The sequence below is a fragment of the Andrena cerasifolii genome, chromosome 11 (genome assembly GCF_050908995.1).
Source record: "Andrena cerasifolii isolate SP2316 chromosome 11, iyAndCera1_principal, whole genome shotgun sequence".
Classification (NCBI taxonomy): Eukaryota; Metazoa; Arthropoda; class Insecta; order Hymenoptera; family Andrenidae; genus Andrena; species Andrena cerasifolii.
This window is the reverse complement of record NC_135128.1, coordinates 1,246,970-1,265,478: the sequence shown is the minus strand read 5'-3', so window position 1 is coordinate 1,265,478 and position 18,509 is coordinate 1,246,970. Positions and strand designations below refer to the sequence as shown.

Sequence of the window (18,509 nt, the reverse complement as noted above, 5' to 3'; positions counted from 1 at the left end):
GAAACCTTTATAAAAAACATTGTACATCAACACCAAATATGTAGTCATAATGACCAAATAGCTCACTTGTTACAATGAGTTTCAAAGATTCTTGCAAACACAGGCTGTATGTGTTCCAACATATCAGTCGTCAACATTCCTCTTTGTTTCATCTTATATGTAGATGCATTGCATTCTCTTATTAATCTTGACGCCGCGTAACTGGCAGCCACTGGAGCTGACAAAGCACTTTCACTACTTCCTGCACAGATAGCCCACCACCAAAATACAGCCACTGCACCAACTAATAGATCCCCTTGCCCACCACATCTTCGCCCAGAGCCTGCTAATCCACATGACACAGCTTCAGTACCTTTATGTCCATCGGCAATTACATCTTTTGCTCCTTTATGTAGAACCACTACGTTCCTTCCAAGCGCTTCTGCCAAATGCTTAATATCAGTAGGTTTGACCATAGGTGTAGGCTGAATAGCCTTGTCAAGTACTCCTTTCACCAGGCGGCTGAATTCCATTGCATTAGGAGTTAAGATAATACCGGGATATTCTTTTATAATGTCAGGCTTTTGGCTAACTAAGAATAATCCATCAGCATCAACTATTAATGGCTTCTTCATTTCACGGCAAATCGAAATCAGTTCAACAATCGTCTTGAATATCTTATCGTCCCTACCAAGGCCTGGACCAATAATAATTACATGCAAGCGATCAAGCCATGGTCTTATTTGCCTAATTGCATCATATTGATCCAATACTGGGTGAACAATAGGCTCTGGGCTAAATGATTTTATAGGTACGCTTGCTTCCTTTGCACAGAATATGTGCACCATATCACATCCAGTCCGGAGTGCACTCATAGATGCAAAGTATGGTGCACCAGTATATTCAATACTACCACCAAATATACCAATTCTGCCATCTTGACCTTTGTATTTAGTATTGTTCAAATTGGGAATTATTCTTCTTATTCCTTTTAACATGCGTTCATCAACTGACACTGACGTAGACATGGTCGAAGTTAACAAAAGCTTGATAGAATTCCTGTGGGCAAAATGTAAAATAGCAACAGCCATTTCTTAAGATAATGAATGATCTGGCTTAATGTAATAATGATGTATGATACAAAGCAACACTTTCTCTACTACATATATTCACTTATTTCGTATTACACATTATGATGTTAATTGTATGAAAATCAAATGAGAACAAAAATAGTTTTTAAAGTACCAAATTACCTGAAAGTGCAGAATAACTATATTGATTGTTTATAAAAACGTTGTTTTTGATTACCAAACAGTAAGAAGAGCAGAAATCGAACAAGAGCACCGAAATACAGTATAATCAAAAAACCTGATAACCTATAACTTATTTTACGTGTGCGTAGTTGTAACAACTTTTTCCATTTTACACATGAAATAAATAAATACTAAGTCATTCAAACACTCTCTAAAACTGTTTAGTTACATAAAATGGAAAGAGTGTATTGGAAACGGCAAATTTTTCAGTGTGATAATAAGGAAAACGTAAACAAGTGTACAAATGAAAACTTAAAAATGGTTGGCACATTGGTATCAGTGATCAATTTTTTTTAACACATTACGAACAAGTTCATATGTTTATATTGGTTGCGTTCAGCCAACAAAACCGGTGAGACAACGGTTGCGAGATCACCAGTGATCAATGATCAGTATCTGCTGAACGACATGTGTAATCGAAATGATCATATCTGGCGGAAATATCAAAAAAATGTATCCAGTAGTATTAACCCAATAAAATTACCTTTTTTAAAAAAAAGGTACAAAAAAGAGCGCCAAGTATATAATCCGATCAAAAAGAATCTTATTTAAAAACATTGTCGTAAATTAATATAAATTTATTAATGTGCTATATTTAACTGTACAAACGTAATGATATACAAAAATTGCGCAAATTATCAAAATGGCTATTTATACAAAGAAAAAATGTATTAAATAATATTAAGCAGATATATTTTTATACAAATAAATATTTTAATACGAATAAATATTTTATTCAAAATACTTGGCGCTGCTCTCCGAATTAGTGTTGCTAAACTGAATAAATGTGTATAAATTGCATTAAAATCTTTTTCTTTCTTTCTTGTCTCAGTGGTGTCTTGTTTTGTTTTATTTATTAACCAAGACAATTAACATTTTTTTCGGAGAGCAGCGCCAAGTATTTTTAATAAAATATTTATTCGTAATAAAATATTTATTTGTATAAAAATATATCAGCTTAATATTATTTAATACATTTTTTCTTTGTATAAATAGCCATTGTGATAATTGGCACAATTTTTGTATATTATTACTTTTGTAAAGTTAAATATAGCACATTAATAAATTTATATTAATTTACGTCAATGTTTTTAAATAAGATTCTTTTTGATCGGATTATATACTTGCCGCTCTTTTTTGTACCTTTTTTATAAAAAAGGTAATTTTGTGGTGATTTCACACATTTTGTAGTGTTTATTGATGACTGGATAAATTTTTCACCGCCTCGGGGTTATTTTTTTAACAATATATTATATTGTGATCCAAACTACGCACACCTGCAAAGCTACAAGACAATTGGATTGGTGGAATTGGTGTAAATTTGAGTTTTCAGATATGAAGCAAACATACAAGAAGCAAACAGAGGATCAAAGCTGAATAAAGTCTTTAATTAATATAATACTATGCCACAATAAATTTTTTTCCCTGACGTAGATCACACTGCATCATCTTCTGCTTCGATTATCTGTAAATATATAAAAGCCACATTTTTTAGTTACAACCTAATGTAGAACTTATAAAAAAAGAGTGGACTTTTGCTATAGTAAGTGTAGAGACTACATAATGTGCCCGAAGGAGGTGAGAGCGTATGGCAGAAAGTCTTGTCACAGGAAATTTAAATGCTAATGGTAATTCAGCGAAAATGAACGAAGAGATCAAATATTTTTTACGCACAATTTATTGGTGTTGGAATAAAATTAATTTAGTATGTTTATTGATGAATTAAATTAATATTGTTAATGGAAATCTAATAAAATTAATAAATAACGTGGCAACTACTGTGAATTTTTAAGTAATACGAATGTCTTTCACAAAAGATTGGAAAGTATCGAGGGAGATGCGTTTTCAGCGTACTTTCTTCACTAATGTGACTTACTCTACATTGCAAGCAGTACGCCATAATTTTTGTAATTCTTATTGCTACGCTAATTTGAAAAATTTTATCGATTTACCTTATTTGACAAATTCCCAGAAACTTGTGCGAAACAAGATGCTTCTCTGTCTATCTAACCTTCTTCGGACAACCTCCAAGCCTGTGCGTCCTCTTCATTTCTATCGGAGCCTGTGCGTCCCCTTTATTTCTCTCCAAGCCCGTGCGTCCCCTTCACGTCTATAAGCTTTATATAGAAACTCTAAATTAAAAATGGCTTACTGGTATAAAAATATCTGACAATTTAAATGCAATTTGTTACACTATATTATTATTTTGTACACGCCTGGTATAAATTTCTAGAAACTTATGCGAAAGATGATATTTCTCTGTCGAACCTTCTCCTGGCAACTTCCAAGTCTGTGTGTCCCCTTCGTTTCTAGAAGCTCTACATAAAAAATGTATTAAAAAATATTGGCGACTTACCTTGTTAATTGAGACAATAATTCAGTGTCCTATATGATATAAAAACTCGTGACATTGGAAAAATGTTGACTACTTACCCTATTTGACAGTTGGTAGGTTATGATGGTTTGACACTAGCTATATAGATTACTTTTACCTTGACAGTTGTGCTGGTCTGGCTGTCACGTGACAACAATTTGTTACGCGATGGGCCGAAACCTTCATCCAATGAATAACGTGCCAGAGAGACATTTCCTCTCCTTTTCATGTTCCCCTCTTGCCCACACTTGACGATGGAGAAAAATCTCTTAACAAAATTCGGCAAATTGCAACTTTACATCGGAATATCTCAGCTCATAAGGCACGTAGGAACAAAACGAAGACACTTTTCTAATGTAAATCAAACCCAAGCTATCCATTAAGACCATTCAACACTTAATTGAATCAGCCGTTGTTGAGATTCGGTAATCTCAGGGTTTTTCCAAAAACTGCCGGCGTAATATAGCCACGGTAGTGTCTCGCGTTGCGCATATACCTATATATACTTGGCGCGAGACACTATCGTGTCTCTTGATTGATCTGGATAGTGGGTTGAATTTCAATTTAATCAAAATATTAGTAGATGAATTGACAGAACCTACAAATAATGATTTACTAATAATAGAACGCGGCGTTAGATCTATATGCAAATTATGCATAAATTATAATTTCCTTATATAGGTACTAATAATTTGTTTAAAGAACATTTTCGAATGTCACGCATAAGTTTTGAAATAAGTATACATTTTTGAATGGAGTGATAGTTTTAAAATGCAGAAAATAAAATATATAACCTATATCATTGGATATTACATTGTACTTGTATTATTTTGAACGGGTTCCGACACCTTGAAAAACCATTGAACTGATTCCTAATCCTAAGGCCATATATATATATATATATATGTGTGACCCGTTATATATAATATAAAGTTTATACCAAAAGATTCTAACAAATATTTAACTTTTTTTTTAATTAAAATAATCCTTCCAAATACCAATAGTGTAATTATCTATAAGGTAACAATAAAGTTATTGCTGTTATCCTGCTGCTACGTAACAGACAGATAACAGAGAAAGGTAAAATTTATATAAAAGTATGACCTTAATGTGACGCGTACTGTTATGTAAATGAGGCGGACATTTCCACCCTGATGATACCTTCATGTGACGTAACCAAAAATTGATGGTCACGTAGCAGTTACGTACAAGATACGTTTTGGTGCTGTGGGGGTCTTTCTTATCCTTCCTCTCTATCCCTAACCGTTCTTCCTCCTTTTGTATTTTATTTCCTATTTTTACCTCTATTTTTACCTCTATACTTTATATTTTTATCTCCTGACTGCTGTTGTCCTTTGGTCATATTTTCAGTTTGATTTTATGTATGAATCCTACTAACTTTTTAGCCACCCAAGGCGAGTCCCCATCTATCATCTTTATCATACTTTCTCCTTCTCTTATTCCTCTCCCTCTTAATTCATCCCTCAATTTCTTTGCCTCCTCCTCAAATCTATTGCATCTCCACACTACATGGTTTTTATATCCTCTTCTTCTTCTCCACATTCACACATAGGAGATTCTACTATATTTTTCCTGTCGGCATCCTTTACTAGCTACCCTGATAGCCAGATCTGGGCAGCAGAATCTGACGTCAGAACTGCAGCAGTCTGTGTCCGCATTTGGCTGCGTTCTGATGTGCAGAGCCTGAGGTGCAGTGCCTGATGTCAGATGGACAGCAGATCGACAGCAGATCGACAGCAGATTTCGCCGTCTGCTAGGCAATTGCTTGGTAATTCTCGACCTCGGATGGCGCTGTTGCTGTGCCTAGCAGACGGCGAAATCTGCTGTCGATCTGCTGTCCATCTGACATCAGGCACTGCACCTCAGGCTCTGCACATCAGAACGCAGCCAAATGCGGACACAGACTGCTGCAGTTCTGACGTCAGATTCTGCTGCCCAGATCTGGCTATCAGGGTACTAGATTAGTAGATGATGCCGCATACTTAAGCATTTACTTAAGAATAAGTAGCGACAATGAATACCGGTCTAAATGTACCGTGGTTTATTTCCAGTACAAAAAATTGCGACCGGTTACTAAACATTAGTGTTGGCTAGAACCGTGATTTGTGAATCACGAGTGATCCGATCACGTTCATTCCCAATCACGGTGATTTTTCACAGTGATCCGTGATTTTCGTGATCGCTTCTGATTGGGGCAGGCAGAACAGTGATTCGCGATTTTCGTGATCTGATTGGTGCAGACAGAACAGTGATTCGCGATTTTGGTGATCTGGTTGGTGCAGGCAGAACAGTGATTCACGATTTTCGTGATCTGATTGGTGGAAAGCATAACTGCTCTTTGCATGCGCCACATAACCCCAATTTCTAATTTCTCATGAAACATTCTCAAGGCCTCACTGTGCTTATAGAATCTCAGTTGTATATTTTGAACCAATGTAATCGTTCTTGATCTATTTAAATTAACGAATATTTCTTCACTTTAATTAAAAAGTAGTGTATATGTGAATACTTTAGCCAATCACATCAGTGCGTGCACACATTGTCTATTTATGAATGTGTATACTAAGTATATATTCGCTGAATTAGCACGCTTTGACTGCAACACAAGCTATATTGAAGCATTTTATAAAATATAATTCAATCAAGGTCAAGAATTACGATCACTGTAAACAATTCACTCTAGTTAAAAAAATCACGATCACGGTCGTGATTTAACTTCATTCACGACGGTGATCGTGATTCTGCGATCACTGTGATAAACCACTGTTAGTGATTTTGCACTCTATCCCTACTAAACATGTAGAGTTAGTGGTGGGCAGCGGTGGGTAAAGACACGAATTTTCTATTTTATACACGACACGTGTCTTAATTGTCGTAAATGTCGTAAATATGTCATAAATGTCGTAGGTATATCTGGAATGAAAATAACTAGCAAGATTAGACCTCTGGTGGCGCTGACGGACACTACGTCGCGATCTCGTGGTGGGGCCGGGACGTCACAAACCTATAAAACATTTTTCGTATAGGTTATGAAGAAATGACAATTTATTAATAATTATAATTGTGATTAAAAAATTAAATTAAATTAAGTTACACTGACGAAAAATGGATATTGAAAGAATGGTTAGTAAAAGAAATTCATATAGAATAATAAATATAATTTAAACAAATTATATTTATTGGATGCCAATATTGGGATTGGCCAAGCTGCGATACGCTACCTGGTGGCGAAAATTAGAACCTGAAGGAGTAGGTCACCACCAGGTAGCGTATCGCAGCTTTGCGAATTTCAATAGTTTTCGACGTAATCGCCGTATTTTACAGTACTCTACAGTATTCGCATGCAACCAACAAACGAGTCAGAAATAACTATATTTTTCCAACACTCTAATTGTTGAAACCTTGAAATAATGAATATTTCTATTTACTACATTTGCGACAAATGACACGTATGAAATGGGCTAAGAAACGACATATTATACGTACATTTGCGACGCGGTGCAAAATACCGACCGACAACTGGTGGTAAGTGAGCGGTTGCGTTCAGAGTAAAATCTAGAGAAATCACTCACCGGTTGCTCACCAGTTGTTTCGGCTGAACGCACCTGTTACGTATTTTAGCGTTAAATTTGGGATCAGAACGCGGGTTGGTGCCCGTGGAGCGCTGAACCGCTCTGCTCGTCGGAGTGCGGGAGGTTTTTAAACAGAAGCTATTTTAAAAAGTACTTCAAAGTATATTTTAAACTGCTCAGAAAGCTGGTTAGCGACAGAATGAATCAAGCGTCCAAGAAGCAGCACCGAGCTCGTCGACGAAGTCGACGATAAGATCGTCCTGGTCCTCCCGTAGATCCTTGTTGTCCAATCAGAACGATGACATCCCCCAAGCTTCGTCAGAGGGTTGTCCTCTAGCCACCTCTCCGTCCTTCGCCCTTCCTTCGCGCTTCCCTCCACTCTCGGCTGGTGGTCGAGGCACGCTTTCCGATTACATAGTTTACATAGGCTGCGTACAGTACATACATATCTAACAAGTAGGTAAGCGCAACCCTCAGGGTCAAGAAGATGCCGCCCGGACAAAGTTTATGACTTTATGACTTTCGGTCTTTCCCGACCGGAGTTTTTACCTTTACAGGACATAGGTAATTATTAAAAGCGCGGACAGAATTTTTAGTGGTTTTATGAGACGAGCCGCTGCCCGCTCGACGACACTTGGCACGCGGATGTGCAAGGAAAAGTTAAGCTATTTACTATCCTCGCCTAACCTAACTGTAATTTAAAAGCTATTGAATACAACCCCAGGCTTTCGTACGCCTTCCGAGTTCAAGCATCAGCTGCTAGCATTGTGAGGGCACGTTTAAAACTACCGAGGAAAAACCCTCGGGAAACACGACGCGCTCTACGTGTTTGATGGGTCCCGGTAATAAACTCTTCTTCGTCCTCCGTTTCAAATCTCGCTCCTACGTACTCATACGTACTTTACATATCGATTACATACGATTTCCTAGCCACGTTCAAGTGGTAGCGTAACACACCCATTATTGCGACTCCCGTCTAGCGGCGTGTAGTATAAACATTAGAAGCGCGAAGTTTGAAACGGATCACACGAATGTAATAGGTTTAGAGCAGGGATGCACAATAAGGGCGGTATTCTCAGTCGCTACTTATTTTTAAGCAAATGCTTAACCATGTGGCATCCTCTACTAACCTAGTAGCTAGTAAAGGATGCCGAATGCTTAAGCATTTGCTTAAGAATAACTAGCGACTGAGAATACCGCCCTAAGTCTGCCCTAGGGCATTCGGTGCGCCCTCGAGCTCGACCGTGGAATGCTCACTCCCCACTCCTCGGTATAAGGTCTCGTGGTGGGGAACTCTATGACTGCAAAGCAGAGGTGTAAGATGCGAAGATTTCCGACTGCAGCGCCGCTTGCGGTAGAGTGGGGAAGTTTTGATAGTTTTCATTCCGTCCGTACTCTATTCAGTGATGCTAAAGTTAATGGCCGGAGTATCGAGAATTTCCCCCACCATGCACATACATAACTCCACGATCCGCGCGTACGTGAGCCCAGCGCTTCGGATGACTTCGGACAATTTCGGAAGTTGAGAGGGATGGTGAATATGAGGCTTTCTCTCTCGCTCTTGAAACGTTGAGATTCTAGTGCCGGCAAGGTTGCCGTTCGGGGATCTTTCGTCTTACTTACTCATGCTGTACCTATCACGGACCTTCACTCTTACAGGCCTCGGACGGTAAACGGCAACCGTGGTCGCTGGCAAGCGGCACGAGCCACCGTAATGCGATTTTGGCTTCCCGGATATTTTCACTTTCCGACTCAGATATTCTTGTAACAAAAAAAAATTTCGAAAAAATTTTTATTACGGAAATACACGTTTTAAGAGCTCCTGATTACACTGGAACTATTAAAAAAATAGATTTTTTCAAAATCTCGAATGTTAACACAATTGCGTTTAAATGGCTCAATAGATTTTAATAAAACTTTATATTTAGATTTCATATTTTCGTCTTAAAATCTGGTTAATTTTTTAACCCAATCGGTTCATGAATAATGATAGTTACCTCTTATAGTTCTATAATTTTTCGTATTATTTAGTATAAATATTCGTTATTCGTAAGAATTAAAAAGATTCTCTAAATGAATCTCACAGGGAATTAAATACTACGTAAAAAAGTTAAATAAATTTTTTCCCTATTTTCGCTCATAAAGGATTTTCGTTCACGATACACGTAGGATTTTGCAATATCCGAATTGCAATAAACCGTTGACATTGACGATAGACGCTTTAGCTTACGCTATGGGCACCGATACTTACTTGTACAGTTACAATTATTACAGAGAACAATTTATTAAAATTGAATAAAATTTATTTTCTTATAATTTTCGTATAAAATAATTGACATAATTAATAATTAATGCACATCTGTGTTGTTTTTTGTTTCCTTTCTATATTCATTAAACATCTATAGAAGACAAAAAAATCAATAAATATGTACGTATAAAGGTATGTTAAAAGTTATTAAATTTATGCGTACAGTATGTATACTCTTAAATTATTTTGTAATGTCATTTATATAAATTATGTTTAATTATGGGATAATCAGCTTGACAATATTTTTTTCGATGTTATTAAGTTTAAAATTACTTTTACAAATTGTACAATATGCTTTTCCATTGCATTTTCGTAACCATTTATTGTGCTCGGTTTTTGTTCTGTTACTGCTGTTGTGGATGTCAGCCGTAACAGGAATATTTCGTAACTAAAAAAAATTATTACAATATAATCTAATATAATATGTAATATTTGTACATACTGTTAAAATAATTGCAAACGAGCGCCATCTCTTAGTTAAGTACGTCCATGCATTTCACAAAATACATATCTAACTGCAATAACTTGAATAAAACATCTCTGAGAGAGTCATTGCATGCCCATCATGCATCACACAACATTACCAAAAATTATAAGGTAATATGTAAAATATAAGGCGTACCGTAAGCCCACCCACCACGACAAGGCAGAGACGCATAGGGAGGGAAAAAATGGTGTCACATGCTTTGTCCACAATATCACAGTAGGGAGGAAGGAAAAGTTCATTAAAAATTTGAATAAAAACGAAACTAATGGCTACGAATATAAATTATTACTTGACATTAATGTAAAATGATTTGGGCCAATCGAAATTGTAGAACTAGTTTCTCCGCGGGCTTTAAAAGCTGTTTTAATCACGGCAATGGAATTTACAGAATCATGACTAAGTTTACTTCTTTTGCAAGTTTTGACATCGGTCAGAATAGAGAAAATTCTTTTTGCTTCTGCATTTGAGTGAGGAAGACTCCTTACAACATTCACGAGTTGTTTCAAGACTGGGAACAGAAGATTGTTATCTTTATCACTCGCAGAATTAATTTGGACCTATATGTCATCAAAGCACAGCTGTGACAATTCTTGACATTGCACTTTGTCGAAAGTATAATACAACTTATTCCATTCTTCTTTTAATTTTAAGTGGTCAAAAGATCCTAATTTTTTTGCAACGTAAATTAAATTTTTGAAGGTACAGTCTTTATTACTATCAAAAAGTGCTAATTTAAAATCAAAAACTTGCAAACTGCCTAAAAATGTATCTTTTAAAGGGAAACGTTTTATTATCTCGGTAATGGCTCTAATGTAATCCTTCAAATAATGTTCACACTCAAAACCGAGGCAAATGTCTTTCAAGTCTAACAAATTGTTACCGGAAAAAAATCTATGTGAAACATCGAGTCGTTTATTCTTGAATATTCTGGTTTTAAAATATGTCCGCACAAATCTTGAAATAAAAGTCTAGATTTAGAATATAATAAATGAACGGCTGTCCTGCGGGTTTGAAAAAAACACGTTGAAGAAATTGAAATAATTTAAAATATATTTAAGAAACAAAAGATAAGCTTTTGTTGTTTTGTTTTAATATCACAAAGTAGATTATCAGCCGTATCGTTTTTTTGATTTTCAAAAATTTCTGAAATAAAAAAAAAATTTAACGAATCCCAACATTCCAGAATGCGTGCTACGCAAGCCTGCATAGCTAGCCAATGTGTATCGCACAATTAAAAAATTTGTTTGACTTATTATTAACAAATTCTTGAAAATTAGCAAAATTCGCCAACCGTTTGGCGCTACTATTAATACAGGGTGTAAATGGTATACGTAGCAATATTTTAGGGGGTGGTATGGGAGGTCCAATGGAACATAAAAGTCAGTAGTATAGCTAGGCGGGTTCTAATTCAAATTTGAGTTTCAAGGTCATGATAACCGACCTTGAAATCCAAATTTGAGTTTGAAAATTTGTTTTTTTGCTGGCGAGCGGCGGCGGATGACGTCATAGAGATGGCGGAGTGTGTTTTTTTGCTGGCGAGCGGCGGCGGATGACGTCATAGAGATGGCGGAGTGGTGGGGGGTATAGCGCGAGGAGCAGATATCAATACCGAACCGATCTCGAATCGATACACCGAAGTGCATCGAGGAGGAACCGCGGGTGAAGGTGCGCTACTCTGGAGCGTGGTACAGACTGTCGGTAAGGAAGGTGCTACTCTGGAGCGTGGTACAGACTGTCGGTAAGGAAGGTGCTACTCTGGAGCGTGGTACAGAACCCAAGACCTCCGCGGTACGAGTCAGCCGCCTAACCAACTCCCCCAAACGCCGTCTCAGACATTAGTCTTTTCCGAATGGTACATATAGCGGAACCAACGGAGCGTCACATATGTGACACACACACACACACACACACACACACACCATGAGCCGTTGCCAAACGTCGGCGTATAATAATAATTTATTTTTATGAGAAATTTTATCAGAAATTGTTTCGGACGATGTCGGGAAAGATCGGCGTTTTTCGACACCGCGTCTTCGTGGGAAAGAGACGGAGCATTACTTTAAAGTTAAAATTCTAGGAGGGAAGGAGACACCACTACATAGGGGATAGAATCGCATGCATTCTAAAGCTAACTGTATTTCAAAGCGTTCCGATTTAACGTCGCTGCGTATCGCGCGATCTCGCGTAATTCGACTCCTCTGGAACGGCCGTGCAGGGTGATGTCACTTGGCGGCGCGAAGAACGAAATAGAATTATGCTGCGTCAGCAGAAATCTTTTTTCCCAACGCAGAGAAATAATAATTATTGAAACGGCGAATCTTAAAAATTAGGCCGTGGGAGGAGGAACACGGGTAAATAAAATTGAGAAATAATATATGTTTAAGAAATATATATATTGTTACAAATAATAATATGAAAGAATAATATGAAGGAATAATATAGAATATAAAAAATATAATTAAAATTTATTTGGCTTAATTATCCCACTCGATCACATCATCAGCAAATAGATTAGTTAATGGTAAATCCATAGGAACTTGCACAGGGTCAGTTTGAACTGCAACAACACTAGCCCGAAGCCCCGATACTTTATTCCTATACGTATCAAAATCAATATTTTCCGCTTTGACGTTTCGCCAAACCACACTCTTTGGATGATACTCATGATTATTCCGAGATATAGTTATTTGTACATTATCATCATCATCGAAGTCGCGTAAAAACGTTTGTTGTTCATATCGATGCATCCAATATTCCTCATCATCCTCGAAGTAGTCGTGTATTGGATTATCGCATTTTTTAAAAACTTTTAAAAAAATGTCGCCATCCTGATTAGCTTCCGCCTCATAAAGTTCTGCACATCGAATTTCTTCGGTTTGAACCGCAACATTTCGACAGGCCACATACATTTTCGGTCTGGATGAATGGATAACTGCCGCAGCAGCGGTGATCGTAGCGGTAGCCGGACGTTTCAAATTCATGGGCAATGACATAATCTGAAACCGAGTTTTCTTATAATTCTCAAAGTTACTAACACAACGATTCACTAAAATATGATAATGGAAACTTACGGTATTAATCGATTGCATTTCCATGCGTTGAACGATTGATAATATCCTTCAAAAGCAATCTTCTTCAAAGTAATTTCACGTAACACAAAAAATGCAAAAAGTGTTTCAAAGAACTGTCAAAGAGACTGCACGTTGACCACGATTTGAAGACAACTGGTCTCGCTGCATCTCCAAGCTGCCACATGTGGGCCCATGCCTAAAGTTGCATAGCTTTGCAAAGTAGGATGCCTTTGTTCTTCGCCATCTTCATCACAGGCCACCTGCATTTTCGCTGACCATCCTCGCCTTCTATACATATTCGAATTATTCACTGACCATCCTCAGAGTGCACTTATCATATCCTTCGAATTCTTCTCCCTTCTTCTTTGGACACATCATTCGATTAGGTCACACCACTTTTGATCGCGTATCGAACGTGTATTGGACGTCTATTGAACCACTTTCAACGCCTAACGTACCACTTTCAACGTCTATCGTACCACTTTCAACGTCATTCGTACCACTCTAAACGTGTATCAAACGTGTATTGGACCACTTTCAACGTCTATCGTACCACTCTGAACATGTATCGAACGGCTTTGAATGGATATCCAACGGCTTTTGAACGGTTTTGAACGGCTTTCAACGTGAATCGAACGGGTACTGAACGGCTTTCAACATGTGCCGAACGGGTATCAAACGGGTCCTGAACGGGTATTGAACGGTTTTGAACGGCTTTCAACGTGTACCGAACGGGTATCGAACGGGTATTGAACTGGTATCGAACGGGTTTTGAACGGCTTTCAACGTGAATCGAACGGGTACTGAACGGTTTTCAACGTGAATCGAACGGACGTCTATCAAACGTGTATTGGACCACTTTCAACGTCTATCGTACCACTTTCAACGCCTAACGTACCACTCTGAATGTCTATCAAACGTCTATTGTACCACTTTCAACATCTATCGTACCACTTTCAACGCCTAACGTACCACTCTGAACGTGTATCGAACGTCTATCGTACCACTTTCAACGCCTAGCGTACCACTCTGAACGTCTATCAAACGTCTATCGTACCGCTTTCAACGCCTAACGTACCACTCTGAACATCTATCAAACGTCTATCATACGTGTATGGTTACCGCTTTGATCATGAATCGTACTACTTCTACATAATAATTACAACTATCTTCTTAATCTAGCGTGCATGCAGGAGGTTGGTGGTTGAGGAGGGTGAAGCAAAACAGTTATGCATTAAAAATTTATTATATTTTATTTGTGTATTTCCCTCTGGCGTTTAGACCACCAGTTGAATATTTTTAAATACATTTTGCATGGCACAGTGCTTTGCGTGTCAGCCTCATCGCAGAGTATTAACTACATTTAGCTTATTTAGGGATTTTATATCCTCGTAGTCAATGTCCAGCGTCTCGATGATCACGTCCACTCTCGTATTTTCATCGAGGAAATCCACGAGCCACTCGCAGCAATTCCTATTTCAATTGCTCTGCAAATTATGCCATACTATACTATTCTTTGTTATATTATATTAAACTACTTTGATTTATATTTTATTTATTTACATTCAATTAGAATCCCCCTTGTCTTACTACTATCTCGCGTAATTCGACTCCTCTGGAGCAGCCGTGCAGGGTGATATCACTTGGCGGCGCGAATGTAATATGCTACTTTTGGAAACGTCGTACGTGAGAATCATAGAAAGAATTATGCAGCGTCAGCAAATCTTAAAGTTAGGTGACGAGGAGGATGATGGGTGAATGAAATGGAGAAATAATATACGTTAAAGATATATATATATATATATATATATATATATATATATATATTGTTACAAATATAAAATTAAAAGAATATAATTTAACATTTTTTACTACGAGCATCATCCACAATATGATTGATTGCACATGCTAACAATTCACAATCGATCAATGAATGCTGTTCGAAGTGTTCGCTTTCAGAAATTAATTTTACATAATCTGTTGGCGCGGTAGCGCTACGTGGAACGTCTACGAAAGTGGCATATTTACTGCTTACAGAGTACATATTTTCAGTTAGCCACGTATACATATGTTCAATGCAATGATTGTACGCGAATAGTTTACACATCGTGGCTTCAGTCATATATATGACAACGCGATTATCGGTGATTTTAATAAGTTGATCATCATGCATACGCGTGAACTCTAGTCGTAAATGATCAATTATAATGTGAGTTTGGGGCGATGTTGCGTTGCTGCGTAATGGTTGGAGTATGTCCACCTCGTTTTGTAGCAGGAGCTTCCACGTAGACATTGAAAACCTTAACTCGCTGCCTTTATTGTCGGCTATGGCGATCTCGACCTGACACAAATCCATACCAATGCGAATTCCTATAGTTAGACGTTTATAAGCTGTTGCAGTCAGTGGATAATTACGCCCCAGGATCCGTATGATTGATGGTTTCGATGTTTTCATCGTTTTTAGCGATACGGATCAAGAACTGTAAGAAACAAGTACATGAAATTGATACTTCGGTCGTTTGCGTTTACAGTGAATGAAGTAAATGAAAAGTGTATAGTAACGCGTACATACCTCATATTGGATTGTTGATGATGATGTTGTTGTTGCTGCTGTTGTTGCCATTTATTTGGAAACCCACCATCGTTGCCGGCTGCGCAGGATGAATCGTTTAAGCTGTGTTTGTACATTTTGATGTGCACTATATTTTTTATGGAGTACCGTCTGTTCCGTCAAAGTCACTGAGGCTACTGAGCGATTGATGGAATAGCGTCCAAGACCTCAGCTTAAATAGAGGTGCAATTGCCTCCCCCACCACAGCATTTTATTTTAAAGCTACCAATTTTTCCATAATGTTTTCCAATCTTAACATCGCAGCATATCGCGCGATTGTATGTAATTTGAGCCCACCTTCAAGGATAAAAGTCTCGACACGTGTTGAATGTAATATAATATCTGTGAAAACGCCGAATCTTAGCCGAATCTCGCCGAATTATGCGGCGTCAGCAGAAACTGTGTCGGATGATTTTGCGCGCTAATTCGACATACGCGCGAATCACAGAAAGAATTATGCTGTATCGGCAGAAACTGCACAGAACCATGCTGGGACGGATCGTCGTTTTTGCATGCAGTGCATTCGAGGATACGCCAAAAGAGTTAGGCAGAGATACCAAACCATGGTATCAGTCTTAAAAAGCGCACTCTAAACTGTACAAAGTCTCAAATCGTTGCAACGTGTTGCGAGGAAAAGACATATTCCATTTACAACCATTGGAGAATTCGCGCAAGTAGAACGTCAATTGTTGGATCAATCTGCGCGATTGATTTCACAGGAAGAATACCTCGCGTGGGAAAAACGGTGCAACGAGTGTATCGAATCGTTGGAAGAACACAGCCGAGTGAATCGCCCGCGATTATCGATCGGTGTTCAGCAATCGCTGGTTGCTCGAATCGCGCAGCTCGAAGGACTAAAATATTCGTTGCGCGGACGTTTCGTGCATGAAGGTGCCGGACATTCGAGCACAGGACTTTTGTGGCGCGAAATAGGCACTGCGTTCGATACCCGCGTATTAACTGGTGCAGTGTTAAATTCGAATTATATCGAGCCGCGCAACTTCCTCCAGGATGCGGAGACCATTGTGCTGGAGCATGTACGAGGCGCCTTGAGGAAACATCAGAACCTCAAAGTGAACACTGTGTTCAACGGCGAATTTGTGGCGGGGGACAAGCATGCTTGTAAAAGCATCAATACCCGAAACTGCGAACTCTTCGGTACATCCGATCTGCAGGAGTGGTACCAGCGATGCGTCATCAAACCCACCCTGGTATCATTGGAAGAGTTACAGGAATGCGACAGCGGATGGGCACTATTACAAATCCTCAATTTGATTGTCAACGTGAATAAGTACAATCCGCTGCGCGCAGGGTGCCACTTCAAGTTGCCGCGGGAAATATTGATGAAGAAAGCGACAATTAGCGTGCGATCCGAGGATAACGCCTGCTTCGCGTGGGCAGTGGTCGCAGCTCTCCATCCCGCCGAAAGAAACCTTCATCGGCCAAGTTCATATCCACATTATACATTGGTGCTAAATCTCCAGGGCATTGAGTTTCCAATGTCTACGAAGCAAATTGTAAAGTTTGAAGGGTTGAACAACATTTCCATCAACGTCTATAGCTTCGAGGAGAAGAAGAAGTGGTCAACAGTCTTTCCGTTGCGCCTCACCAGCCAAAAGAGGGATCGACACGTCAACCTGCTCTACACGCCAAATCAAGAGCACGGCGATGTAGGGCACTTTGTATGGATCAACAACTTGTCCCGGCTGGTGAGCGCACAGCTGAGCAAGAATAAGGCAAAGAAATTCATCTGTGATCGATGCGTATATAAAATTATGAAATATTGAAACGTCCCCATGAAAAAAAATTAAATAAAAATTTGATTTTATAGGTGTCTGCACTACTTTGGATCCGCTGAGAAGTTGGAGACCCACACAGTGGATTGCCGAGAGATGAACGACTGCGCCATTCTGCTGCCTAGCCACGACAACAATTTGCTCAGTTTCGATGGCCACGGCAGGAAGGAACGACTCCCCTTCGTGGAATGTCCAGAAGGATGCGGGGGAGCACAAATTGTGCACGTACCAGAAACATAAGGTGCATAGTATTGGCTATTATATGCATTGCTCGTACGATGCATCGTTATCAGCATATCGATATCATCGCGATGTGGATTGCGTTTCTTGGTTCGTGAAAGAGCTGAAAAATTTTGCGGATTTTGCTAAACCCATCCTGGCCAATAATGTTCCCATGGAAAAATTGACGAAAGACCAGTGGAGGGCATTTCACAGCGCGAAGCATTGCCACATTTGTGAAAAGCCATTCGAGGCTGATGATAAACGAGTGCGTGATCATTGCCATCTATCCGGACGGTTTAGAGGCCCCGCACATTCGAAGTGCAATTTAAATTATAAAAACGCGTTTTACATCCCAATAGTTTTCCATAATTTATCCGGCTATGATTCGCATTTTATTATCGAGGAAATAGCTACCGCTTTCGAAGGCAGCGTTGACGTATTGCCCATAACTAAAGAAAAATATATTTCATTCACGAAAAATGTCGAAGATACGGCTGAAGAATCAGACTCGCGAAATTGTATTAAATTGCGATTCATCGATTCGTACAAATTTCTAAATACCAGTCTCGACAAATTAGCATCTTTTCTTAGCGCAGATAAATTAAAAATTTTACGATCCCAATTTGAAACAATATCCATCGAAGATTTCAATTTATTGACGCGAAAGGGTGTATTTCCGTACGAATACCTAGATTGCGCGAACAAGCTGCAGGATCCATGCTTACCACCGCGCGAATCATTCTACAGTTCGTTAA

General features: G+C 38.6%; 2 protein-coding genes across 4 annotated transcripts in view; one reads left to right on the top strand and one right to left on the bottom strand.

Annotated features, from left to right (window-relative positions):
* Naxd (NAD(P)HX dehydratase) overlaps positions 1-18,509 on the bottom strand; it is a 57,999-nt gene that overhangs the window by 333 nt on the left and 39,157 nt on the right. Inside the window, exons 1-2 of one of the 3 annotated variants that reach the window (XM_076822814.1) lie at positions 1,233-1,613; positions 67-1,038 (exon numbers count right to left, since the gene is read on the bottom strand). In XM_076822814.1, coding sequence (XP_076678929.1) covers positions 67-1,007 — 941 coding nt within the window. In that variant the 5' untranslated portion in view covers positions 1,008-1,038; positions 1,233-1,613. Of the gene's footprint in view, positions 1-66; positions 1,614-18,509 lie in introns of those variants that run through there. The other 2 variants (XM_076822815.1, XM_076822813.1) reach the window with 2 other exon arrangements.
* LOC143374880 (uncharacterized) lies at positions 14,788-17,523 on the top strand. The gene is made up of 2 exons (XM_076823430.1): positions 14,788-14,807; positions 16,368-17,523. Exons 1-2 carry the CDS (start codon positions 14,788-14,790, stop codon positions 17,521-17,523), a joined length of 1,176 nt encoding a protein of 391 aa, XP_076679545.1.

What these genes read in the sequence shown, in the direction of transcription:
- LOC143374880 (XM_076823430.1), top strand. Translation starts at nt 14,788, where the DNA reads ATGCTACTTTTGGAAACGTC. An exon ending in ATGCTACTTTTGGAAACGTC is followed by an intron (nt 14,808 to 16,367) that starts GTACGTGAGAAT and finishes ACGTGTTGCGAG; the next exon opens with GAAAAGACATATTCCATTTA.